Below are 12036 nucleotides of genomic sequence, written 5' to 3'. Positions count from 1 at the left end.
TGTGGACAGATCACCAGTCCATGGCAGGGTCACAAAGAGACAAACAACCATTCACTGTCACATTCACACCAATGGTCAATTTAGAGTGACCAATTTACCTAATTCCGATATTGCCCACATTGCATGTTGTTGGACTGTGGGAGGAAACTGGAGAACCCAGAGAAAATTATTATATTGTCCTTAGTGCTGGGCACGTCAACGGCGTGACTGGAAAAAGACGTGCGGGACGTCATGTTTCAGTGACTCCCAATTGTTAAAATGAGTGTCTAAAGTAACGCAGTGTTTCATGCCGCGGTACTGGAGTCCAGGCACAGTTTACCAGTTATCTCCGTTAGCTGCGTTAGCTCCTTTTGCACCATTAGCGCGCCTACAGTTGAACCGGAGTGGACTGTTTATTAAATGAAAAGAGCAGCTCTACAAATAACCAGCGTACCTGTGTACTGCGTATGTGTGCCTCTGTTTTTAAAGTTTAGCGTTACTTTAGAGACTCATTTTAACAATCTGGAGCCACGTTAAAAACATGACGTCACACGCGTCTTTTTCCGGTCAGTCGTCATGGAAACGCATCATGCATTAACGTTGATGCCGTTAACGTGCCCAGCACTAATTGTGTTATTTAAATATTTGTAGTTGTTGTCTAAAAATGTTTTACACCTTTCCAATTATGAATATGAAATGTTACTGTGGATAAAATATGATGGTAACATCCCTGTCATGTTTCATGCTCCGCACAATGATGCCATTTACTGTACATCCCAATAACCATAGCAGAGCTCTACAGACATGAAGACACATAATATGACCCAGGCCTAACCAAGAAATCTCATCATTTTCAATTACTTTGGTCTGAATAGTTGTGAACATATATTTTCACATTGTCCCATGCCTACTCCTATTTTTTCAAGTGAATGGTCAATGAAAAAACCATTGTGTTCCGTGTGTCTCCTTCCTCCACTATTTATCTTAACTAAAATGAGAAGCTGTTTGTAATTAACTCAACAAGTCTCGTAACTTTTTTTTTTTCCCCATTAACCGCCTTTTGCGAGGAATGTGGCGAGTGGACTGGTAATTAATAAATATGGTTTCACTGGTAATGTGCTTCTGCATCATTATGCTGTTGAAGCCCTTATGCACACTAGTAATGAGCTGTAACTTTATGACAGGAAATTGGTTTGTTTACAACACGTTGAGGAGCTACAGCGGATGAGATGCTTTCTTGGCAGATGTTGGGCTGCAGGTACTCGCTCGCTCTTAAGAGTTGAAAGGAGTTCAATCGTGTTGTCACTCTAACGGTTGCCTTGTCAATGTCTATGAATCATAAAGTATGATTGTTATTATGTCGTTTTAAAGCTTAAAGTTATAGACACACAAGCTCAGTAAAACATGGCGGTGAGAAGAAAAAACATTTTAGCCACATAACCAAAGGCTTACTAGGTCAAATTTATGTCAGCTTAATGCTATGATGTCTTGTGTTCACCAATTTATCTCGCTGTTAGACAGCTTTTTCCCTCTAGAAACTGATGTTTATGTCACTTTGTAAACCGTGCACTCTCCCTAACCATAGTCCTCAGAGAAAATCAGGGAATTTTACATTAGTTTTTAACCCACTGCTGCCTCCAACAGAACATTATGATGTGTTATTTTGTGGCTTTGGTGTTTAAAACCCTTTGTCCAGATTCACAGAAGTGACACAAGAAAAGACAAGTAAACATATTAGACATCATACAGTTCCCAGGAAGGTTCTCAGCACAATCCCATGTCAGTATTTGTACTTTATGCCTCACGTTAAGTACTTTGTGTTATATGCAACACTTGCCGTCATTATATACCATAAATACTGCACATTAATTGGCTTAAATCAGAGGTGTCTCCTCTACCAAGCGGGTTTGCTGCCAATCGAAGCGGACATTATTAGTGGTAGAGGAGAACGGTTGGTGGGTGCCCTTATTAGAGATTGGTGGGCCTCGCAGAATTGTGCCCCATGGTGCCTCTGCAGCCCGGGATGTGCCAACCTCCTGCTGCCCTCTGTCAGGGTGAATCTGAGTCACTCTTCAGCCCTGGGGGGTGAAGTTCTTTTGAGGCACAACCCCCCCCATCTCTCAACCAACCTTACACCCTGCTCGTCTGTGGGATTGGGCTTTGCGACAAAGATAAACAAGTAGACAGTTTATCGCTTGGACTTGTGTGTGTTTACTTGTGATCATTTATAAATGCTGGCACTTGATGTAACATCCTGTAATGTCTGTTGAATGGTAGAAGCGGGGTGGGGGTGGTATTTTTCCAACCCTTCCATGTTTTTGAAGAAAAATGCAACCAGGCAAGTAATCTGTGTCCATACCATAGACACCGTATATAAGAAATGAACATAGTCTTCCAGTTGTAAAAAAAGGTCCCATTTTGAAGTGATTTGACTCCCGCTGTGTCAGTTATTGAATGTTTACAGAGGCTGCCCTGCAACTAGGAACCTATCGGATGGCACAAGCTATCAATCAAGCTGGTGTCCACTCATATGTTGTAGTAATGTGCATTTGTGCCCCATAAAATCAAATGTTGTAGTCTTAGTAGATCCTGCTCAGGCTTTGCCAGGGATGACATTCCAAATGAATCTTGGAGATTTTATTTGAAGACTGAAATATAGACATCTAGAGAGGGTGCAGTCACCTCCCACTTCCAAGACCAACCAAGGTGCGACCAACGGACGTAGATCAAAATGTCTCTGTGGACAACAGACCTACAACCAAAATGGAAAGAACAGCCAAATTGAAAGATACCCTTGGTTGCAGCCATGTTGGATGTGTTCAAAAGCTCACCTCTCGAGGAAACTAGAGCGAAAAAATAGTGATTGGTTCCCTTTTTTTTTAGAAGATTCTATAGTTGGACAAATCAAACTCCGCTGGGCTCAACTAGGCTATGGAAAGACACTCAGTTATGCCATCTATGGTCCTCACTACCCAAAAAAAGTATCACATGACTGTTCAAGTTCAAGCTGTAAACAGCAGGTAGATCTTCTCTACAGCTGTTTACGTTGGTTTTAGCCTAACTGCCAAGCCTACTACTAAGAAAACAACAATGTGAAAAGTGAAAGGACACATTTATACATTCATGGCTTCTTTTCAACATTTTGAACGTCTAGAAGAAACCTGTGACTTGGATATATTCACAGAAGCACATCCCTTCACACAATATGCAGCCTCTCCTTGCTGTACTGTCATGGCAGCAGCCAGAATGCTGAGACGCTGCCCTGACCACGCTGCTCTGCTCTGTGAATTTTTATATGCCATTGCCTGGAGGTTAGAAACTCTCATTATGCCGTGTTAGATTTATTAAAATAGATTATGGAAATGTTAATTAAGTCATTAATTACATTATTTAAGCAGCATTGACAGATAAGGGAGTGTGTGTGCATATATGTGTGTGTGCGCGCGCGGGTGTGTGTGTGGGGGGGTGTCAAGCTCCCTGGGTGGTTTAAAAGGATGTGATTGGTGACAAGGGACACTGTGGAGATGGCGTCTAACCGCGAGCGCTGACATGATACAAAGTGGCCTACACTGCTCTCTCACCTCACGCTGCTGTCTGCAGCAGTTTGTGGAAATGCCTGAGGACGAGTCGCTTGTCGGACTTGATGTGCAGATGTGAGTCCACACAAGCAAGCAAAAGGGCTTTGTTTTGAAGCAGCAACAGAACTGAACTGAAAATACGTGCACGTTCAGGTGTTTGTGCTTCACATTTCCCTTCTGAGGAGAAGAAGAAGAAGAAGAAAAGCCTTTTAACTGTGACATTTTAGCAAAGGCCTCAAACAATATTTACAAGCTGCTGCAAGTGAGAAGAACAATGGCACAATTGTAAGATAAATTACCCACAAGTTGATACTATGGACTCTCTTATCTGTTGACAGTTTAGTTACCACAAAGGCCTGAAAAAGAAATGCCTTTTCCAATTCTCTGAGAATTGAGCTTTTTCTTTATCCCATCAAACCTATATTAAGGGAGGGAAAATTGCTCTGATCACACTGGATAAGAACAAATGATAGATGTTGTAAACAAGCAGAATGCTTCAATTTTGATCCAAGGCATTGATTTGCCTCAGTAGAGGTTTATTTTGTGGACTGAGGTTATGCATTCAGTCAGTCACTCTGTCGGGAGAGGGATTTTGTGTTGTAAACAGTTGAATGATGTTGAATCAGTGAGGTATAATGTATTATTCAATATTATAGATGGAAGAATACATGTGCAGATACTGAGCATCTTGTTTTCTTTGGTCTTCTGTTTGGACACTTCTGTGAGGTCAAACATAAAATAATAGTCAATAATTGTGTAAAGTGACTTTATTATGTCATTAACCTTGATATTTCTCTCCTGAGTTTGTCTTTCCTTTCTTTCTCGCTCTCTGTCCTCATCTTGATGGTTGCAGGATCCAGATCTAGTTTCGAGGCTATTATTATCATATATATCATATATATCATAACCATTATTATTATGCTATAATTAAAAGTCGATATCAGTATAATTTGTATCAACAATTTCCTCTCGCTCTCTCTTGCTGTGTCCTCATCTTGAAGATTGCAGGATCCATATCCAGTGTTGAGGCTATTATTATTATTATTATTATCATTATTATCATAATTATCATACCATCACCATTATTATTATGCTATAATTAATAGTGGATATCAGTATAATTTGTATTAACAATTCTGCTTCTGCTTATGTAATTGGAAAAAGTAGGCTAGTGCTTGCTCGTGTGAATTGTTGGGTTTCTCTGCTCTGCATGAAGTTGTCTACAGAGTCGTGAGATAATAATGCATGTTATGATTTGGCGCTTTACAAATAAAATTGAATTGAATTTTTCAAAGATGTTAAAATCACAACTGTCAGCCCCTTACACTACAGGATAATTAGGCCAGATAATCTGTTCAAATCAACCTAAAATTGGCACCCAGCGATTGTTGGTAGGGCCAGATCAGGATCAATATCTGGCCTCCAGTTTGGGGCAGGCTTTAAGAAGGCACAGAGTTTATTAGGTGAGTCTTGTTTAGTGACTATTGGACTTGTATGAAAAATGTTGGATAAAGCAGACGGTTCCCTCCTAACGGTTGTACCCTGATGTTTTTGTTTAATCTCAGATGTCTGTCGAGTTACCTCAGCAGTCGTTACCGGCAGGCAGAGCACAGCTCCTTCACAGTCCAGGCCAGGAGCTCCGAGGAAGACGGAGTTCACCCGGGCCGCTGGGATCACTCTAACGCCGCTTCGGCAACAGCAGGTCATGCACCATCAGCGGCCTCAACCAGTCAAGTGGACACAAGGAAAGTGGACGTGTTGAAGAGTGGGTGTCTCGGCCTTTTCTAAACCACTGCCCGGAGTTTACGGAACACGGGGCCAGAGGGAATCCTGCGTATTAGCTGTGTCTCACAGCCATTCAAGAAGTCATGTCAGTATATCTGTGTAGCATTAATGAGATTTTACATTTTAAATGGAGATGAACCAGTGAATAATACGACTGTGGTTCATTTTATTTTCGTCTTAGGACAAGCATTTCACTTTTTTGCTAGTAGAACTCCATCTTTGAATGGTTTGGCTCTCTTTGTGAGTAGAAGTTGTTGATTTAGGCTTGATAAATGGCTAATTCAACTCCTAGCTCCTATTTTAGCCAAATGCCTTTGGATCTGTGTTTGCTGTTAGCAGCTAATGTAGCAGTTAGCAGCTACTATTACTAGCCAAACGCTGTGGCATTGTGGTTTGATGTAAGCGGCTATTGAAGACGGAGATTGTGTCACAAGTGTTGTATGAATTTAGCACTTTAGCATGCTTAAAGTTTGCGTCCGACCACAGTAGCAGCTAACGGCAAATACTGGCTACAGTAGCAGCTAGTAGCCACAGTGTTATGTTGCGTTCCTTTTTGTTTTTAGTCCCTGTACATATGGCAACTTGTGTCATAGAGCCCCGGGTGCCCACACACTCCATTTTGAGCAGAGTCTAGCTGCCGGCAAGTACATGACATCATCCGGAGAATCGTGACATTAATTGGTCATAGCGTCGTGTCGCCAAAACTGAAAATGTTCAACTCAAGCGTTGGAGTGATTGATGTGTGGTGCATCGCTGCGTGGTCGACGTGACATTTACATCTACTTGCGTCTGTGCAGTGACTTTGTTTGCGCCACGTCTGGTTTGAACGCAGCATTAGCCTCGCAGTCATTTAGCAGCACTCCACTTGGTGTGGTTAAACTCATCTGAGCATCCACAGACAAAAGGACAGGACCACACTTTGGTTCTTTTGTTTTTGCCGTCTCATTTTCTCTCCTCACATATTGAACTTCTACAAGTTAACAAAGAACAGAGCTGAATACCATTCTGGTGACTTCACCAGCTAAGATGGCTGTGCCCTTGTAAAGTAAAATATGTTGGTTTTTTTAGCAAATCACATATTTTCAAGATATTAAATGCTCTTGTTTTTGCTGCAATGTCAAAACTTTGCACTTTATTAAGCAAACGTATTCTCTCATATTACAAATTGCCGATAAGGAGGAGAATGCACACAGCTTTCATGAGTGTGATCAGGCTCAGAGAGCAAAAAGAAAAAAAAGAAAAGAGAGAAGCTGAAATCACTCTCTTTCCTTAATGATGCCCACACAGAGACAATGGGGCGCCGCTCTGATTAGTGTCACCTGTCCTTGTGCATCTCATCAGCTCCATTATGGCTCCATCTCCCATGCTTCTCCTGCTAATTGAATAGCCTGTGAAGTGGTGACGAGGACGGGGGCGAGAGCAACGTCTGTCCCACCGCTGCTGCTGCTGCTGCTGCTGCTGCTGCAGAAAATGAGAGAAAAGCTTCCCGGTGAGACACACGAGTTCTGAAAACATAAAAACCGTTATCATACGGAGGACGTGCCAACAAGTAGCTTTCATGTCGCATTAAAATCATATCGTGTGTGGACTATTTTCATATGGAACAGCTTTCAGTTTGCATTTACAGTGCTTTTTTCAGCACGCTAAACATGTCTTAAGTTTCGTTCGCAGCAGACCTAGCTGTGTTTCTCATGTTTAATCCAAGTACAGGAAATTATACAGTTGAGCTCCAGAAACTGGAACATTTATTTAAAGACAGTGTTTTATTTTAGTGTTGACAATTTCGACACCCACTAAACCTCAAACTTACAGCATTTCAAATAAACTATTTAAAGCTGTGGATTAAAGATACAGTGTGTGATTTAGTGGTGAAGTCGCTTGTCGCATTTGAATATCTGCCTCACCTCTCTCTTCCCTTTCATGTGTGTTGGAGAACCTTCAACAAGCATCAAAACGACCTTTAGTTTGTACATCGTGGGCATTTGTAAAAACACGGTGGTCCAAAATGGCGGCTTCACGAGTGGTATAAAGACTGATAAAAAACAATTCATACAATCAGGTGATTGCACACTTATAATTAAGCATAATTATTTCATTTTAAGTGAAAACAACATCACCTAAATGTTCTGCACCTTTAATATACAGCCGGTTGACTGATGAGCATGTATGGCATTAGCACTATTATATGACACAGGTGATCAGCCACACTGACAAATGCATGTTCTGTGCAGACACTGATGTTTAAAATAATAACAATTTGGCTGTTGCTGATATCGCTTTGCTTTAGTCTCCATTATAAAAAGAAAATACTGATGTGTTTTCAAGACTCTAAGGCCTTCACATTATGTTTGAATAATAACACATTACTGAAACAAATTCATTAAATAACCTTTATTTATGACTTTATTTGATTGCAAACAATAATCTGATTCGGAGCCTTTTTAAGCTTCCCATTCAACGACTTGTTCGTTATTTGATTCAGTGATCAAAGCGCAAATAAACATTGTTTTTTACATTTTAGTAAATGTTGCTTCGTTTTCCAGTAACGTTCACCAAGGTGAATATTGTACAATATCCATCAACAGCATCCATGGTCCATAAGTCCATATCTGGCTGTTAGTTACAATTCAACTACCCATAATGCAACCAGGGCTCAGACAATGGGTAATTGTTAACTCCTCCGAGTTAGAGAAGCTAAAAATTAGGACTTTATTTCCAAATGTGCTGTAAAAAACTGACCGGTATGAAGGTTGTTAGGTCAAATACAACTTGATTGAATATGGTCTCAATATGGTATTGAGTATAGGATACTTTTTTGTGTGTATATATATATGTATATGTGTATATATATATATATATATATGTATATGTGTATATATATATATATATATATATATATATGTATATATATATATATATATGTATATGTATATATATATATATGTATATGTATATGTATATGTATATATATATATATGTGTATAAATATGTTGAAATGACTGAATAATTATACTATAAACCAGTATTAAAGGTTTTGTACTGTTTGTGGAAACAAATAAAAACTGGGGCAGGCCTCAGTCTGATGTCTGTGTTGAATTAATTTCAGTCCAAAAGGATTTTTCTTTCAGAAGCAGTATTGTACAAAAGCATCCACCAGTTTTGTTGTTTTGTTGTGTTTTTGTCTCTCAAATCAGTAGCAAGCTGTCAATGAGTTTAACTCATACATGTGCATGTGATGCTCGAGCAGCTCTTGAATAAAACCGGCGTAATGGACCTTTTTCACAGCATGAAATCGTAGAACAAACACAGGCCTTGTTGTTGATGCTTCTCCTGTTTATCTGCATGAGCCCGAGGCTCAGCTCATGTAAAAAGATACTCCTGAGTCTGATCTTTCTGAGAACGACCTGTGTAGGACGATCCTCTCCGGTCCATCTCTGTTTCACCTCTCGCTTATAGAGCTTATGTCGTCCGTACACCGAACCGTTGTCGCATCCTCAACTCGGGTCACAGCAGAGTAGTGGCTATAGCACTGTTGCCCCGCAGCAAGAGATCTCGTCTCTGTATGTTGTTGGTCCTGAGATGGACTCTGGCAACCTGTTCAGGGTGTACCCCGCCTTTCCTGTCATGTCAGCTGGGATTGGCTTCCCTGTGACCCTTTAGTGGAGGATAAAGTGGTAGAAAATGGATGATTGAATATTTAAGCATTCAAGCAGTCTTTTATCGAGACTTTATGTTAGGGTGTTTGATACCATTGCAAGTGTTTCAGTCTTGGGTCAAAATATACCAAGCAAGTAGCAGAAATACAGAAAGAAGTTGGCTGAGACAGAATGGACAGAATTAATTCTTTGTCTACCACTTTATCCTCCACGTGAGGGCCACTGGTGCCAATCCCAGCTGTCATAGGGTGAAAGGTGGGGTACACCCTGCACAAGTCACCAGTCCATCGCAAAGCCAACATACGAAGACATAGAATCTCGGACTGGGTCGCAAACCAGCTGCAAGGCAACAGTGCTAGCCATGACCCCGCCATGTGACCCTTGACAGGACAGTGGTGAAAATGAAGTGTTCTCAAATCAAATTGCAATTGGAAACAAATTAAATTTAGTTGTCTAAAGTGAACATTTAGATGATATTTCACGTGATAATGCTTCATCTTGTTTTGAATCTATAACGCAGTACAATTTCAGCTCAAGCTTGACTTGTATCCTAAATCTAATGGTCAGAAAAGTCATCATTTTCCGTAGAATTAGCAACTCCCCACTCAGCAGCCGTATCTATCTCACTGCTGTATCTGGTAAATGCCAGAGTACCAAGGCCTGCAGAGACTTCCCAGTGTCCCCGTGCCTGTGTGGTTCCAGGGCTTAATGTGTGCATGAGGGGCCAGATGGACACTTTCATGAGTGTATGAGTGTGGATTATTCTGCTGACAACATCTGGGGCTCCACATGGCGTAGCAGACTGTGGTAAGACAGGCAGGTGGGCAAGTAGAAAGAGAGAGAGTGCACCCCTCCAGTGGCTCCTCTTACATCTATACCCCGCCGACAGGGCATCGCTGCAAATGGCAAACTGAAAGGTTACATGACCGTCCTGCGACACAGCAGCATCTGAGTGCTGACAGGCCCTGGTGTCTTCTTCTGTCCTCATCATCCTGTCTGACAGGACAAAACACACTTGTTTACATTACAATTATTGAAGAGAACAATTTGGGCCCAAAGCATTTTTTGCTCAAGGACACTTTGTTATGTGGAGAACAGGATCTGAAGGTTGGACGCCACTCCTGTAATTAATGGCCCACCTACTCCACCATCTGAGCGGCAGATGCCCACGATATGAGCGTGACGCCATCCAGCACATATGATAAAACGATGTTCTTTTTAACCATGTACACACTAAGAAATCAAAGTACGAGACTGTACCTAAAAAGGTACAAATGCTTTGTCGCTCCAGTAAGGGTACGAGCACTGTACCTTTATGTCCTGGTACAAAAATGTACTGATTGGTACACACTGAGATAGGGTACAGTGCTGGAGCGACAAAGCATTTGTACATTTTTAGGTACAGTCTCATACTTTGATTTCTTAGTGTGTAACCTTGGTAAAAAAAAAAAAATTTTGAGCACTTTGTGACATCATTCCAGACATTTCCAAAGGAAAATTAAGGAAAACATAACAAAAGAAACAAACATGCAATCTGATGTTTTGTGTCCATTGAGTGTTCTGTTAGCATGCTAGCTTTTGCTGTAAACAAGTGAGCATTTTCTGTTAGCCGGGTAGCTTTAAGGTTTGTTTATATGTTATCATTTTCCATTTTAGCCTGTTAGCATTGATTTGTTTAATTGAATTTAACACTATTAATGTATTCAGTGTTTCAGCAGCCCATGGACAACCGGAATGGGAACTTGGCTCGTAACTGGAGGGTTGCCAGTTCCTCTCCCTTAAACCCTTGGTTGTAAGAGGGTTTTAAGTCAGAGCAATCGGCCTTAAAATATCTACAGTAATTCATATTACCGAAACAAATTTATACTCTTTTTAGTTGTTATTTAGTTCTATTAACTTCCTTAAATTGCTTTGTAGTTTTTAGTTGCAAATCTTTTTTCAGTTTAAAAGATTCAAATCTTGTGTGTGAAAGGCATAGTCCTGCATTGGGTTGTAGTACAAAGCATAATATGTCTAAAGGGCAAGTTGCAATTGGAAAGTACAACTTCACATTTTCCATTTACAGTTACATTCCATATTATAAAACATTCCTTTTAAACATATAGACGTTAACCTGCAGGAGGAGGATGTGAGAGGTTGGACCATTGAAGCAACACAATTATTGGCAAAAAAGTAGTTGATTTCAAACCTGAACCAAACGTGTTTAGAAACACTCATATTAGGTTTGACTCCAGCTGAGGTCTTTATGAAATCAAAGCTCATTAGACAAAGTCCACCTCATAATGAGTAGCCGTGTCCATCAGGAAAGATGAAGCTTCCCGCTCTGCTCAGATTCAGTTTGAATGCACCTGCAGGGCTTCAGACGTATGTGATCCAGATATTTCGCTTTGAAGCACCAGCACACAGGTTTGAACCCCTGTGTCAGAGTGCCAAATGTCCCAGGTTGTGAGTGATGGGAGATCTGCTTTAGAGTTGCCTACCTGTGGAGGAGGATTAAACGAAATGCAGATAGTATTTACATATTAAACAAACTACGACAGCCTTTGTTCTTACCACAACAAAAATAGGGTTGAGTGCCATTGAATCAGCAATGATACCAAAAAAAGGTACCTTTTGTGTTACTTTGATATTATCCTGTGCAGCTCCTGTATTTATCCACTGCTGCCTCCATGTGCAGATGTGTTATTTTATTAATTTATGTTCAAATTCTAGGTTCAGATTTACTTCAGTCACACACATTTACAGAATAAGGCAGTAGTAGACCAGATTCTGTGTTCTTGCATGCTACAAATGCTTATTTCCTCTCTGGACTTAAGTGCAGGAGAGTGGATTACAGATGTTCAAAAACATTTTATAAGTTGAGGGCTGGACAAGCAATAATGTCAGCATGCTAGCAGCATACATGGAGGAATAGGTGGTGACTATGTGTTCTTGGAGCTCTCAGTCAGAGTTCACTTGGACCTTCTGATTGTACCTTTGAAAGTGCAGACAAAGGTATGCTTTATTCATGTACACACTGCTTTAATGCTTGCTTAACA

General features: G+C 40.6%; 1 protein-coding gene across 1 annotated transcript in view; it reads left to right on the top strand.

Moving 5' to 3' along the window:
• Positions 1 to 12036, top strand: part of LOC310926157 (uncharacterized protein) — a gene marked incomplete at both ends in the record, with an annotated part of 103980 nt that overhangs the window by 79351 nt on the left and 12593 nt on the right. Inside the window, one exon of the mRNA XM_083888258.1 lies at positions 5123 to 5326. Coding sequence (XP_083744384.1) covers positions 5123 to 5326 — 204 coding nt within the window. The remainder of the gene's footprint in view (positions 1 to 5122; positions 5327 to 12036) is intronic.

This window comes from Microchirus variegatus (assembly GCF_963457635.1).
Source record: "Microchirus variegatus genome assembly, chromosome: 4".
Taxonomy (NCBI): domain Eukaryota; kingdom Metazoa; phylum Chordata; class Actinopteri; order Pleuronectiformes; family Soleidae; genus Microchirus; species Microchirus variegatus.
Note: the sequence above shows the minus strand (reverse complement) of the source record. Positions and strands in the feature narration are given on the sequence as shown.